Source organism: Lampris incognitus, chromosome 7 (genome assembly GCF_029633865.1).
Source record: "Lampris incognitus isolate fLamInc1 chromosome 7, fLamInc1.hap2, whole genome shotgun sequence".
Taxonomy (NCBI): Eukaryota; Metazoa; Chordata; class Actinopteri; order Lampriformes; family Lampridae; genus Lampris; species Lampris incognitus.
The window spans coordinates 43,261,611-43,277,723 of record NC_079217.1 but is presented as its reverse complement, the minus strand read 5'-3'; the positions used below and the strand labels follow the sequence as shown (position 1 = coordinate 43,277,723).

The following is a 16,113-nucleotide window of genomic DNA, read 5'->3' as shown; positions in this document are numbered from 1 at the left end:
ACGGATGGTCTCCTGAGGGATCTCCTCCCAGACCTGGATCAGGGCATCAGTCAACTCCTGGACAGTCTGTGGTGCGACATCGTGTTGGCGGATGGTATGAGACATGATGTCCCAGAGGTGCTCGATTGGATTCAGGTCTGGGGAACATGCAGGCCAGTCCATAGCATCAATGCCCTCGACGTACAGGAACTGCTGACACACTCTGGCCACATGAGGACGAGCATTGTCATGCATGAGCAGGAACCCAGGGCCCACTGCACCAGCATATGGTCTGACAATGGGTCTGAGGATCTCATCCCGGTACCTAATGGCAGTCATGGTACCTCTGGCTAGCACGTAGAGGTCTGTGCGGTCCTCCAAGGATATGCCTCCCCAGACCATCACTGACCCACCGCCAAACCGGTCATGCTGGAGGATGTTGCAGGCAGCAGAACATTCTCCACAGCGTCTCCAGACTCTCTCATGTCTGTCACATGTGTTCAGTGTGAACCTGCTCTCATCTGTGAAGAGCACAGGGCGCCAATGGCGAATCTGCCAACCAAGATGTTCTCTGCTAAAGGTCAATCGGGCTGCACGGTGTTGGGCTGTGAGCACAGGCCCCAATTGTGGACGTCGGGCCCTCATACCATCCTCATGCATTCTGTTTCTCACTGTTTGAGCAGAAACCTGCACATTAGTGGCCTGTTGAAGGTCGTTTTGTAGGGCTCCGGCAGTGCTCCTCCTGTTCCTCCTTGCACAAAGGACTAGATAGCGGTCCTGCTGCGGGGTTGTTGTCCTCCTGCGGCCCCCTCCACGTCTCCTGGTGTACTGGCCTGTCTCCTGGTACCTCCTCCATGCTCTGGACACTGTGCTGGGAGACACATCAAATCTTCTTGCCACAGCACGCATTGATGTGCCATCCTGGATGAGCTGCACTACCTGAGCAACTTCTGTAGGTTGCAGATACCGCCTCATGCCACCTCTAGTGGTGAGGGCACTAGCAAAATGAAAAACTAACCAAAGATCGGCCAGAAAAGATGAGGACAGGCAAATGGTCTGTGGCCACCACCTGCAAATCCATTCCTTTTATAGGGGTTGTCTTGCAAATTGTCTAATTTCCACAAGGTGGAAATTAGACAATTTACCAACAGGTGAAATTGATTCACAAATCAGTGTTGCTTCCTAACTGGACAGGTTGATATCTCAAAAGTGTGATTGACTTGGAGCTACATTGCATTGCTTATGTGTTCCCTTTATTTTTTTGAGCAGTGTATATCTCAACATGGATACAGGAAAAAAGATTTTAATGCATAGCAGTACAGGCCTGTTTCGTGCGTCTCGCACTCATCAGCTGCTAATGTTTTTTTTCACAAGGTTTTTTGTGTATCTATGTTGATATTGTGCTCCTCATTAGTCGAGCACGCGACACCATTGACAGTTTCGGAAAAAAACACTATATATATATATATACACACACACACACACACACACACACACACACACACACACACACACACACACACACACACACATATATATATATATATATATATGTATATATACACACACACATATATATACACACACACATACATACACATATATATACATACATATACATACATACATGTATGTATGTATGTATGTATGTATGTATGTATGTATGTATGTATGTATGTATGTATGTATGTATGTATGTATGTATGTATGTATGTATGTATGGACAAAAGTATTGGGACACCTGGCGATTACACTTAGTTGGTCCCCCCTTTGCAGCTATAATACCTTCCACTCTTCCGGGAAGGCTTTCCACAAAATTTTGGAGTGCGTCTGTTGGAATTTTAGCCCATTCATCCAGAAGAGCATTTGTGAGGTCAGGCACTGATGTTGGATGAGAACAATCTCCATTCTAGTTCATCCCAAAGGTGTTCAGTGGGGTTGAGGGCAGGGCTGTGCGGGCCAGTCAAGTTCTTCCACACCAAACTCACCCAACCATGTCTTAACCGACCTTGCTTTGTGCACTGGGAAACAGTCATGCTGGTACAGAAAAGGGAACTCCCCAAACTGTTCCCACAAAGTTGGAAGCATAGAATTGTCCAAAATGGCGTGTTATGCTGAAGCATTAAGAGTTCCCTTCTCTGGAACTAAGGGGTCTAGCCCATTCAGTAAAAAGAGCCAAGCTGAATCAACGTGCTATCCATCTGAGTTATTGTGTCGTCTCATTGTTAATCTAAATAAGACTACATATATGACTGTAATGTCCGTAGACGCCTTGTCTTACTGACATAAGAATAATTCAAGAACGAGCCGACTTCGTAGGTTCTTAACTGCGTAGCTTTTACTAGCGTTCATCCGACATACCCTTCATAACATGCGCTTCTCACTTCCTGTATACGTCACACGCACTGCACGTACACCCGTGAGTAGGTCAAGTTAAACACGTGACCTTTCATTCATTACATCTCCCCCTCTAAGATGATTTTCTAACCTGTATATCACCCCCCTTTTCACAAAAAAATAAAAAATCCCCCACAGTACACAAGTCCATACGCCTCACAAATCCAGCCGGATTGCAGGCTTGCTCACCCTGCCAGAGCGAGTAACATATGGTGTGGAAGTTGGCATTTCTGCTGCTCAGGACTCATCCGTGTTTCCACTCTCCCCTGGAGTGACATGGTCAGGATCCCTGCTGACAAAGGTGAGTGTTTTAGGTGTGGCCAACAGGTGGCGCCTGTTCCTTCTGTAATGTTCACCTTGAGCTGTCTCCACTATGTAGGATCTGGGAGTGGAGCTCTGACTGTGAACAACTGCTGGCATTGTCCATGTTTTCTGTCCATCAGGTTTGGTGAGTACTGCGTCACCCGAGTTCAGTGGGCGCAGTGTCCGCACGCCGTTCCTGCGGTTGTAGTAGAAAGCCTGCCTCGATTTGGCTGCGGCGTCAGCGGTTTTGATCAGTTCCTCTTTAGGCCAGGCCGGTTTCAGGTTATGCTGCAATGTGGGTAAGGTGGTTCTGAGTCTCCTACCCATGAGCAATTCCGCTGGACTGGCTCCAGTGGAAGAAGAGGGTGTAGCTCTGTATGTCAACAGGGCGAGGAGAGGGTCTTCCTGCCTTAATATGCTTTTGGCTATCTGAACAGCCCTCTCTGCCTGTCCATTACTCTGGGGGTAGTGTGGGCTTGAAGTCACATGGATGAAATCATAATCCTCACTGAACCTCCTCATCTCTTCTGAAACTAGCTGTGGCCCATTATCACTAACTACAATTTCAGGGATACCAAAACGTGCAAATGTAGCCTACAGCCTAGCTACAACCTGACTGCTAGTAGTTGTTGGTAGATTTAGGATCTCCAAAAACCTGGAATAATAGTCAGACACTATCAAGTAGTTTTGCTTTTTGTACTCACACAGGTCTATACCAACTTTCTGCCATGGTCTGGATGGGAGCTCACTTGACATTAAAGGCTCTTTTCTCTGTGTGTTCTTGTGTTCTCTGCAGAATTGACATTGCTGTATCTTTGTTGTAATGTGCTCTGTCATTTTGGGCCACCACACTGACTGGCTAGCTCTCTCTCTGCACTTAACTATCCCCTGGTGCCCGTCGTGTATTCTGTCTAAGATCACCTCCCTCATCTCTGTGGGAATGACGATACGACTGCCTCTGATGACTAAACCATCTACCGCAGATAACTCCCCTCTCACCTGATAAAAGTCTCTGACTGTCTCCGGCACTTTATCGACATACTCAGGCCAGCCGTGTCTGATGAAGCCCAACACTGTCTGGAGCTGCAGATCCCCATCCGTGCTCTGTTTTATCTCCTGCATCCTTTGAGGTGTGGCAGGCACCTGGCACACGATGGCATCAATGTGCGCTGCAACATCATCATGAGAAGCACCATCTCTGTAGCGCTGCTCTGGGCCTCTGGAGAGTGCATCAGCCACAGCTAAAGTTTTGCCTGGTGCGTATTCAGCCACTGCATTGAAACGCATCAGCCTCATTAACAGTCTCTGGCACCTAATGGGCACATTATCCAAGTCTTTGCTGTTCATGAGAGGCACTAGTGGTTTATGATCGGTGACAAGTCTGAAATTGTCAAGCCCAAACAAGTACTTCTCGAACCTTTCACATGCCCAGACGCTGGCTAAGCACTCTTTCTCGATCTGTGCGTACCTTGTCTCTGCGTCACTCAGCCGTCGGGAGCAGTAGGCCACGGGCTTCCAGTGTTCCCTGTGCTGCTGGAGCAGAACGCCTCCCAGCCCGTAGCTGCTGGCATCTGCTGACACCACCGTAGCCTTAGTGACGTCATAAAAGGTGAGTACCGGGGCGGTGGCGAGTGCTGCTTTAAGGTCTTGGAATGCTGTGTTCTGTGCAGGTCCCCACAGCCACTCTGTCGTTGCTTTAAGCAGTCCATAAAGCGGCTGACCTACAGTGGACAGCTCTGGGACGTATTTTGCCAAATAGTTCACCATCCCGAGGAACCTCTTGAGTTCCGTCACGTTCTGGGGCTGAGGAAAGTTCTCTATTCCGGCCACTTTGTCCGGGTCAGGTCTGATGCCTGCCTCGTTGATGATATGACCAAGGAAGCGGACGTGTTTCTGTTTGAACTTGCATTTCGCTTGGTTCAGTTTGAGACCTGCTGTTTCAATGACCCCCAGCGCCTCTGCTAGGCGCCGGTCATGGATTTCCTCAGTCTCTCCATGTATAAGGATGTCGTCCATGTACACCTCTGTGCCCTCTAGCCCGGTCAGAGTTTCCGCCATCTTTCTCTGGAAAATCTCTGGAGCACTCGTTATACCAAATGGAAGGCGGCAGAAAGCATACCTCCCAAATGGGGTGATGAAAATGGTGAGCCCCCTGCTGTCTTCATGCAAGGGGATCTGGTAAAACCCACTTGCTGCATCCAACGTTGTGAAGAACTTTGACCCTGCGAGCCTTGGCATTATTTCCTCCATAGTGGGCAGCACGTATTTCTCACGTTTCACCGCTCGATTCAGCCTCCTGAGGTCAGCGCAGCAGCGAACCTCTTTCTTGTTCGGTTTCAGCACCGGCACCATAGCGGCGCACCATTCTGTGGGCTGAGTCACTTTTTCAATAATGCCCTCATTTTCCATGCGCTGCAGTTCTTTCTTAACCAGTGGTACAAGTGGCAGCGGTATCCGTCTGGCTGTATGCACCGCGTATGGCTGGGCACCCTCCACCAGAGCTATTTTCACTGGGTCTGTTTTCAGCAGTCCACTTGAACCGAAAACTCCACTGACCTCATTCATCCGCTTCACTAGACCCATCTCCACTGCCTCTGGACGACTCAGCAGACAGCTGCCTCTCCGCTTGATCACATACACTGGAAAGGAGTATTGTTTCTCCTTGTAGTTGGTTGTGGCTTGAAACTGTCCTATGCAGCTGATGTTTCCACCTGGGCTTATGAAGCATGTGTCAGGAGGTCCCAGTTTTATGTTTGGCTTCAGCTTTTTAAATGTCCCTTGGTTGATAACAGTAGCGTCAGCCCCCGTGTCAATTTTAAAGGTTATTGGTACATCACTTATTGTTAAACTAACAGTCCAATCTTCCTGACTGCTCTCTTTGCCAACTTCTCCTAGAAAGTACAGCTGTTTAACCTCTTCAGTGACTTCTCTCACCGCTTTAGAGTGACATACACGCTCCCAATGTCCCTTTTTATTACACTTGTTGCACTTACTGTTCGTTGCAGGACACTTCCGCTCATCGGTGTGCTGCGTCTTGCCGCACCTCCCGCATTCATCTACTTTGTTGGTTGCAGGTCTGCTGCCACCATGACGCTGTCCGCCCTTTTTGTTTTGGCGTTCGTCCCGCAGTCGGACAACATTGACGTTAGCCAGCTGGGCCTCTGGTTGGTTAGCTTGGAGGCTGAGCGGCTTTGTTATTGCCTCCGCCTGGCGCACTTGTTCAATGACTTTCACCAGAGTAAGGTCCGCTGTGAGCTGGAACTGACGGGAGAGCCCTTTGTCTTTTATGCCCACTACCAGACGATCTCTGATATGTTCATCCCTCTTGTCCCCAAACTCACAGTGTTCAGACAGCTCATACAATGTCCGGATGTACATCTCCGCTGTCTCTCCTGGCTGCTGGCTACGTTGATAGAAGCACGCCCTCTCATGTATGATGTTACGGCGGGGAATAAAGTAGTCATCGAACCTTTTCAGTACGATATCATAGTCCACTTTATCACCCTCCGCCGCGAAGTCAAACGAGCTGAATATCTTTTCAGCCTCGCTGCCCATTGCATAAATCAGCGAACTCACTTGAATCTCCCCGTCGTCTTTATCCAGCTTTGTCGCGAGCCTGAAGCGCGAAAACCGTTGTTTCCACTCCGGCCATTCAACGGGGCAGTCAAACTTGAATTCACTCGGCGGATTAAACTTCGGCATGACCGCTCGTGTTCAGATACACAGACTATTCTGACACCATGTAATGTCCGTAGACGCCTTGTCTTACTGACATAAGAATAATTCAAGAACGAGCCGACTTCGTAGGTTCTTAACTGCGTAGCTTTTACTAGCGTTCATCCGACATACCCTTCATAACATGCGCTTCTCACTTCCTGTATACGTCACACGCACTGCACGTACACCCGTGAGTAGGTCAAGTTAAACACGTGACCTTTCATTCATTACAATGACATTGTTAGGGTTAGGGTTATAATGGTATGGGCGGAAAAACAACCCCATACCATTATCTTTCCTCCACCAAACTTTACAGGTGGTACAATGCAGTCAGGCAGGTAACGTTCTCCTGGCATCCGCCAAACCAGACTCGTCCATCAGACTGCCAGACAGAGAAGCGTGATTCGGTACTCCACAGAACACGTTTCCACTGCTCCAGAGTCCAGTGGCAGCGTGCTTTACACCACTTCATCCGACGCTTGGCATTGTGCTTGGTGATGTGCAGCTTGCATGCAGCTGCTCGGCCATGGAAACCCATTCCATGAAGCTCCCGGTGCACAGCTTTTGTGCTGATGTTAATGCCAGAGGAAGTTTGGAACTCTGCAGTTATTGAGTCAACGAAGTATTGGCGACTTTTATGCACTATGCACCTCAGCACCGTTGACCCCGCTGTGTGACTTTAAGTGGTCTGCCAGTTTGTGGCTGAGTTGCTGTTGCTCCTAAACACTCCCACTTTTCAATAATACCACTTACAGTCAACCTTGGAATATAGAGCAGGAAAGAAATTTCATGAACTGACTTATTGCAAAGGTGGCATCCTATGACAGTACCACGCTTAAATTCACTGCGATCTTCAGAATGACCCACTGCATGGCTAGCTGCTTGATTTTATACACCTGTGGCAATGGGTCTGAATGAAACACCTGAATTCAATGATTAAGAGGTGTGTCCCAATACTTCTGTCCATCCATACATTTAACTTTGTTAAAAGAAACACTCAATGGTAGGGAAAGTGTTCAACAAATAAGGAGCAAAATAATCCAGTGAGTTAAGTAAATTCTTTATGACACAGTACTATATATATATATATATATATATATATATATACACATACATACATACATACAGTGCATCCGGAAAGTATTCACACCCCTTCACTTTCCCCACATTTTGTTATGTTACAGCCTTATTCCAAAATGGATTAAATTCCTTTTTTTCTCATCAATCTACATACAATACCCCATAATGACAAAGTAAAAAAGGGTTTGTAGAAATTTTTGTAAATTTATTAAAAATAAAAAACTGAAATATTGCATGTATATAAGTATTCACACCCTTTGCTATGACACTCAAAATTGAGCTCAGGTTCATCCTGTTTCTACATCTTGATTGGAGTCCACCTGTAGTAAATTCAATTGATTGGACATGATTTAGAAAGGCACACACCTGTCCATATAAGTTTCCACTGTTGACAGTGCATGTCAGAGCAGAAACCAAGCCATGATGTCAAAGGAATTGTCTATGGACCTCTGAGACAGGATTGTATCAAGGCACAGATCTGGGGAAGGGTACAAAAAAATTCTACAGCTTTGAAGGTCCTGAAGAGCACAGTGGTCTCCATCATTCGTAAATGGAAGAAGTTTGGATCCATCAGGACTCTTCCTAGAGCTGGCTGCCCAGCCAAACTGAGCAATCGGGGGAGAAGGCCCTTGGCCAGGGAGGTGACCAAGAACCTGATGGTCATTCTGACAGAGCTCCAGCGTTCCTCTGTGGAGATGGGAGAACCTTCCAGAAGGACAACCATCTCTGCAGCACTCCACCAATCAGGCCTTTATGGTAGAGTGGCCAGACGGAAGCCTCTGCTCAGTAAAAGGCACATGACAGCCCGCTTGGAGTTTGCCAGAAAGCACCTAAAGGACTCAGAACACGACAAACAAGATTCTCTGGTCTGATGAAACCAAGATTGAACTCTTTGGCCTGAATGCCAAACGTCATGTCTGGAGGAAACCAGGCACCTCTCATCACCTTGCTAATACCATCCCTACAGTGAAGCATGGTGGTGGCAGCATCATGCTGTGGGGATGTTTTTCAGCGGCAGGAACTGGGAGACTAGTCAGGATCGAGGGAAAGATGAATGGAGCAAAGTACAGAGAGATCCTTGATGAAAACCTGCTCCAGAGCGCTCAGGACCTCAGACTGGGGCGAAGGTTTACCTTTCAACACGACAATGACCCTAAGCACACAGCCAGGACAACGAAGGAGTGGCTTTGGGACAAGTCTGTGAATGTCCTTGAGTGGCCCAGCCAGAGCCCAGACTTGAACCCCATTGAACATCTCTGGAAAGAGCTGAAAATAGCTGTGCAGCGACGCTCCCCATCTAACCTTATAGAGCTCGAGAGGATCTGCAGAGAAGAATGGGAGAAATACCCCAAATATAGGTGTGCCAAGCTTGTAGCTTCATACCCATGAAGACTTGAGGCTGTAATCGCTGCCAAGGGTGCTTCAACAAAGTACTGAGTAAAGGGTGTGAATACTTATGTACATGCAATATTTCAGTTTTTTATTTTTAATAAATTTGCAAAAATTTCTGCAAAACCTTTTTCACTTTGTCATTATGGGGTATTGTATGTAGATTGATGAGGAAAAAAATGGAATTTAATCCATTTTGGAATAAGGCTGTAACATAACAAAATGTGGGGAAAGTGAAGGGGTGTGAATACTTTCCGGATGTACTGTGTATATATATGTGTGTGTGTGTGTGTGTGTGTGTGTGTATGTATGTATAGGTGTGTGTGTGTGTGTATGCACACATACATACAAACATACATACATATATATGCACACACACACACACACACACATATATATATATATATATATATATATATATATATATATATTACACTTAGTTATAAAATTAAAATGGTGGATTTGTTGGATGTAGCTTATAGCACATTGCGTTTTACAGAATGCAGGTAAGCGATTACATTTGTGGCTTAAGAAAGAAAGCTGCCTTATTTTTTCATTTTAGGTTACAATGAAACGTGTCCTCTGTATTTAACCCATCCTATTGTATAGGAGCAGTGAGCAGCTGCAGTGCCCGGGGACCAACTCTAGATCTTTTTTTTTTCTATTGCATTGGTTAGGAGTACAGACAGGAGTATTAACCCTAACATACTTTTTCTTTTTGATGGTGGGAGGAAACCAGAGCCCCCGGAGGAAAGCCACACAGACACAGGGAGAACATGCAAACTCAACACGGAAAGGACCTGGGACAGCTTGGGGTTCGAACCCAGGACCTTCTTACTGTGAGACAACAGTGCTAACCACTGGGCCATAGTGCCGCCTTAACAACAATGATACTACAACCTTTTTAATTATATAATTGCATTGCAATGTTACATATTATATGTAACTTTCAATATGAATGATTCACAAAATGAGGCACATTAAGAGTTTTAATGAATAGGATAACCCACACACATACACGCAAACACACACGCAGACACACACACACACACACACACACACACACACACACACACACACACAGACTAATATCCACAGACCTCCCAATTTTGTCAATATCAGGCATCACACAAACTCGTTATCTGATAATATTTCATAATATTTCATTCCCTTCAGAGGACAGCACAAACAGGCTCTAACCAGAGTAGAAAAAGAAGTGGGAGGCCGCGTTGCACAACTGAGCAAGAAGATAAGTACATTAGAGTCTCTAGTTTGAGAAACAAGACGCCTCACAGGTCCCCAACTGGCATCTTCATTAAATAGTACCTGTTAGAGCCTGTTTGTGCTGTCCTCTGAAGGGAGTAGTACACACCGGTGTAGGAAATCTTCAATTTCTTAGCAATTTCTCGCATGGAATAGCCTTCATTTCTAAGAACAAGAATAGACTGTCGAGTTTCAGATGAAAGTTCTCTTTTTCTGGCCATTTTGAGCGTTTAATTGACCCCACAAATGTGATGCTCCAGAAACTCAATCTGCTCAAAGAAGTGCCCATCCAACCAATCCAACTTGTGGGAGCTGCTTCTGGAAGCGTGGGGTGCAATTTCTCCAGATTACCTCAACAAATTAACAGCTAGAATGCCAAAGGTCTGCAATGCTGTAATTGCTGCAAATGGAGGATTCTTTGACGAAAGCAAAGTTTGATGTAAAAAAAATCTTATTTCAAATACAAATCATTATTTCTAACCTTGTCAATGTCTTGACTCTATTTTCTATTCATTTCACAACATATGGTGGTGAATAAGTGTGACTTTTCATGGAAAACACGAAATTGTTTGGGTGATCCTAAACTTTTGAACGGTAGTGTATATACACACACACACACACACACACATTGTATCGTACACGAATAAGTAGACACGTTAGCCCTTGGCTAACGGGTCAGACCCTTTAGTCGACTGGTAACGTTGTCGCCCGCGGTGCAGGAGATACGGGTTCGCGTCCCGGCTGTGGCGGTTCCCGAACTGCCCCCCCCCCGAATTCGCTGGACCCGTTAGCCAAGGTCTACCGAGCCTATTCATCCGTGATCATTACATTGCCCCCTTCCTCTGGGGTTTGTCAGGACGTGAACCTGGGGCTTCCGCTCCCTCACGCCTCTGGGCATACGCGCTTCCGATGGCTTCACGGTCTCACCATCCCACTTCTGACACCAAAGTAGCGAATTTGGGGGGCACTCGGGAATCGCCGCATCCGGGACGCAAGCCCGGTTTTCCCACACCACAGGCGACAACGTTAACCAATCGACTAAAGGGTCCGATCCGCTAGCCAAGGGCTAGCGAGCCTATTCCTCCGTGATCGTTACATTATATAAACTTAGCAAAAAAAGTAAGGAAATGTGAGTTTGGTAGATTATTTCTTTGTTGCAACAATGCTTCTTGGCAATAAATCTTATATCAGGCACCTGATTGTCAGCCCCTTGGGTACCAGAAGCTCAAAACAAGAGTCAACAGCAACAGCAAAATAAGCTGTTTGGCATTGGCAGAGAAGATTTGGCAATTTTTTATGGGCGCAACCCACATACTCAGCTCTGCTGCTCATCCCACAAATGCATGTTCCTTACAAATGTGGCTCCTTTTAAAAGGGAAATAAACAGGCTCTCAAACGGTGTAAGATTTATTGCCAAGAAGCATTGTTACAACAAAGATATAATCTACCAAACACAAATTGCCTTACTTTTTGTGCGAAGTCAGGGGGCAGTCCGGGAACCACCGCAGCCAGGACGCGAACTCGCACCACGGGCGACTATGTTAACCAGTGGACTAAAAGGTTCGACCCGTTAGCCCAGGGCTAGCGAGGCTATTTATCCATGCACATCACAATATATACTGCTCAAAAAAATAAAGGGAACACCTAAAAACACAATATAGACCTCGATGAATGAAATATTTCAGCTGAAAATCTTTATTTATTAGACAGAGGACTGTGTTTAGAGCAAAATAACCTAAGAATGATCAATGGAAATCAAAATCATTAGCCCATTAAGGTCTGGATTCAGAATCATACTCAAAATCAAAGTGGAAAATGAGAACATAGGCTGATCCAACTTCTGTGGAAATTCTTCAAGACGATTCAAAATGAGGCTCAGTAGTGTGTGTGGCCTCCACGTGCCTGTATGCACTCCCTACAACGTCTGGGCATGCTCCTGATGAGACGACGGATGGTCTCCTGAGGGATCTCCTCCCAGACCTGGATCAGGGCGTCGGTCAACTCCTGGACAGTCTGTGGTGCGACATCGCGTTGGCGGATGGTACGAGACATGATGTCCCAGAGGTGCTCGATTGGATTCAGGTCTGGGGAACGTGCAGGCCAGTCCATAGCATCAATGCCCTCGACATACAGGAACTGCTGACACACTTTGGCCACATGAGGACGAGCATTGTCATGCATGAGCAGGAACCCAGGGCCCACTGCACCAGCATATGGTCTGACAATGGGTCTGAGGATCTCATCCCGGTACCTAATGGCAGTCATGGTACCTCTGGCTAGCACGTAGAGGTCTGTGCGGCCCTCCAAGGATATGCCTCCCCAGACCATCACTGACCCACCGCCAAACCGGTCATGCTGGAGGATGTTGCAGGCAGCAGAACGTTCTCCACAGCGTCTCCAGACTCTCTCACGTCTGTCACATGTGTTCAGTGTGAACCTGCTCTCATCTGTGAAGAGCACAGGGCGCCAATGGCGAATCTGCCAACCAAGACGTTCTCTGGCAAAGGTCGATCGGGCTGCACGGTGTTGGGCTGTGAGCACAGGCCCCAATTGTGGACGTCGGGCCCTCATACCATCCTCATGCATTCTGTTTCTCACTGTTTGAGCAGAAACCTGCACATTAGTGGCCTGTTGAAGGTCGTTTTGTAGGGCTTCGGCAGTGCTCCTCCTGTTCCTCCTTGCACAAAGGACCAGATAGCGGTCCTGCTGCGGGGTTGTTGTCCTCCTGCGGCCCCCTCCACGTCTCCTGGTGTACTGGCCTGTCTCCTGGTACCTCCTCCATGCTCTGGACACTGTGCTGGGAGACACATCAAATCTTCTTGCCACAGCACGCATTGATGTGCCATCCTGGATGAGCTGCACTACCTGAGCAACTTCTGTAGGTTGCAGATACCGCCTCATGCCACCTCTAGTGGTGAGGGCACTAGCAAAATGAAAAACTAACCAAAGATCGGCCAGAAAAGATGAGGACAGGCAAATGGTCTGTGGCCACCACCTGCAAATCCATTCCTTTTATAGGGGTTGTCTTGCAAATTGTCTAATTTCCACAAGGTGGAAATTAGACAATTTACCAACAGGTGAAATTGATTCACAAATCAGTGTTGCTTCCTAACTGGACAGGTTGATATCTCAAAAGTGTGATTGACTTGGAGCTACATTGCATTGCTTATGTGTTCCCTTTATTTTTTTGAGCAGTGTATATATACACCATATTAAGTTTTTCATTGATCGCAATCATGCCTCAATATGGTACTGGGACACCACGGGTGCCTGTGCTAACCAGTCGACTAAACCGTCCGACCCGTTAGCCAACGGGCTAGTCGGTCTACACGTCCATGATGGTTACAATACTATTTTTCAAACAATTTAAAATGGCCGCTGTCCAACGCCTGTAAATACAGCAATGCCTCAGTGGTAGTCATGGTGCGTCTGAAACGGCGGCTGTACCCAGACATGTTTGAAATAATACCCGAAAAACTAAACGGAAAACACACATTGCTAATCTAACAAATGTAACAAGGTCTACGAAATTTAAAATGTATAAAACAAAACTGAACATTGCGAAGGAAATGACGCGAACAATGCATGTCATAAATAGTGACAATGACGCGCTGTCATTTTGACCGCTCATGGTCGTTTTATGTAGATCTAATAATAACTTCTTTGTGCAATTGATGTGAAGCTCATATTAATGCAAATGTATACAATTTTAGGAGCATTCAGGGAGCGGCAGGTCTGTATCTTTTCTTTTTTTTACAAAGTTATTAAACTTTGAAAATCCAAAATGGTCAAAACGACTGCCTTGGTCGTTCTAGTAGTTTTTAAGTTTAAAGTAAAGCAGTTGTGTTACACAACAAGAAAAGATGGCACAAGATTTTGTTAGAACTTTCCCACTTGCATGTTGGGCCTAATTCTTAAAATAAAGGAAAAATAGAGAACTGCAGTGGTGTTTAGTCTCTTGCTTACCAAGGCATCCGCTGTATCCCATTTAGTTGAAATCGTGAGCCCTGAATCCTGACACGTATCGAACTGTATGAATGTATGTATGTGTGTATTAATTGTTGATATTATTTATAAACAAGCCAAGTCTTGGCTTCAACTATTTCACTCATATTTTATGATAAAAAAGAACATATAATAATACTACATATTTTCCCTTGTAAATAATTTTAATCTATTAATTCCAGGTTACTGTTTAACTCGCAATATTATTAAATGTAAAAAGCTATGTGAAAAATAAGTAGACGTGCTTCATTTGTCACGTGAGCAAGTAAATCAGCTCTTCCTGCTGTACTACACACAACACAAAATGCACTTATTCATATAATTACCTAATAATTTGTTTAATTCTGTTAGTATAAAGACAATTCTATAAATATCTGCGAAGTTGTCAAATACAGATAGATTTTTTTTTTGATTTCAGGGAAATTACTGTGACAAAAGAGACTCATTAACATTAACACACTATTATTTATTAGTTGCTCAGACTTCACATCAGGTTCGCAGTTGATGTCTTATCTATTAAATTATGTTCTTGATTGGTTTACCACCTAAACTATTGCAACACGCACGCACACACGCACGCACGCACACACACCCCTTTGCTGCTTCGATGTAATTTTACAGTTTCAAATGAATTCTTGAATTATTTTGTTAATACATATTTTATGAGTAATACAATTTCTTGTCAAATTTTATTTGGCATTGGTGAATAAAAATAAATGTTTATACAGTCATGACATGTTATAGAGGCTATTTTCCACATCTATAAGTTTGAAAATCGCTGTGAGCAAGGACGTGTAGTATGTGTACACACTTTTATGGGTGTTAAGTGTTCACTTCAAGTGTTGTACATTTTTCTATGGCATGATCTGCAGAGGACAGTTAGCTGGTCCACATTTGGACCTTCAGGCGTTTTGAAGAGATCAGTTACGTACGTATACAACCCAACCAAAAAGTCAGCCAACCAGCCATTTGGCAAACCAAAGATGCAGTCAGACGACAACAGTCCATCCTTTGTGTTACCCTGCTAGCCTGCCAGTAAACCAACAAGTCCAAGTTCACATCAGTTCAGAACTGTTATTGACCATGATGTCCCGACACGGTGATAAATAAACCACACGACACGCCACTGACATCGCCACGCATTTTGGCCTTACAAGTGGGGAAAGAGAGATTATTGGGGGGGGGGCAGAGAGAGAGAGAGAGAGAGCGAGCATATTTAAGGTAGAGCAGCTGAGATTGGTACGGAGCAGTAAAAATGCATGCAGTCGTTGAAAGCTGTAGCAGTGAGCGTCCCAGTTGGCTTGGCGTTAAACACAAAACCAACAAGGCAGCGAGGGAAGGCACAGAGGGAGCACAAGTATCGACAAACTGAGCATTTCTCTCAGCAGTTGACAGCCATTAACTGCATATCAGGGGGATAGTCGCACAGGCTCCTGACTCAACACAAAGGTATAAGAGTAGGGAAAAAAGAAGAAGATGAATGAGGTGAGAGTTGAAGGAAGAAAGAGAAGTATAACTCACCCAGCAGCAGTGTAACTGCCAGACCAGCATGAAGCAGATCCCCTGATCTCAGCCGACTGGAGATACTCGAACCAGTGCTGTCTACCGACGCCATGACACCACCTGTCCGTCTGTCTGTCTGTCTGTGTGCCGGTCTGTCTGTCTGTCTGTCTGTCTGTATGTCTGTTTCTCTTTCTCTCCGTAGGTGTGTGAGACTCCGTCTCTCAGTTTTTAAGTCTGTCCTACTGTTTGCCAGTTAGTCCACCCTGAAGACCAGCTCTGTGTAAATATGCGTGTGTGTGTGTGCGTGCGCGTGTGTTTCTTATGTGTGTCTTGGTCGAGGTGGGACTCTGAGCCCCATGCAGCTGCAATCAGAGACTGGAGTCCTGCATGCACTCAGTCCCTCCTCTCACCTTCTCTGCGCCCACTCTGTCCCAGCAATGAACAGCGGGGGGAAGCACATACGCGTGTGCGCGCACG

General features: G+C 45.8%; 1 protein-coding gene across 1 annotated transcript in view; it reads right to left on the bottom strand.

The window, feature by feature from the left end:
• scn4ba (sodium channel, voltage-gated, type IV, beta a) overlaps nt 1-15,883 on the bottom strand; it is a 68,108-nt gene extending 52,225 nt beyond the window's left edge. Inside the window, exon 1 of the mRNA XM_056284031.1 lies at nt 15,655-15,883. Coding sequence (XP_056140006.1) covers nt 15,655-15,748 — 94 coding nt within the window. The 5' untranslated portion in view covers nt 15,749-15,883. The remainder of the gene's footprint in view (nt 1-15,654) is intronic.
• Nucleotides 15,884-16,113: the final 230 nt, after the last annotated feature.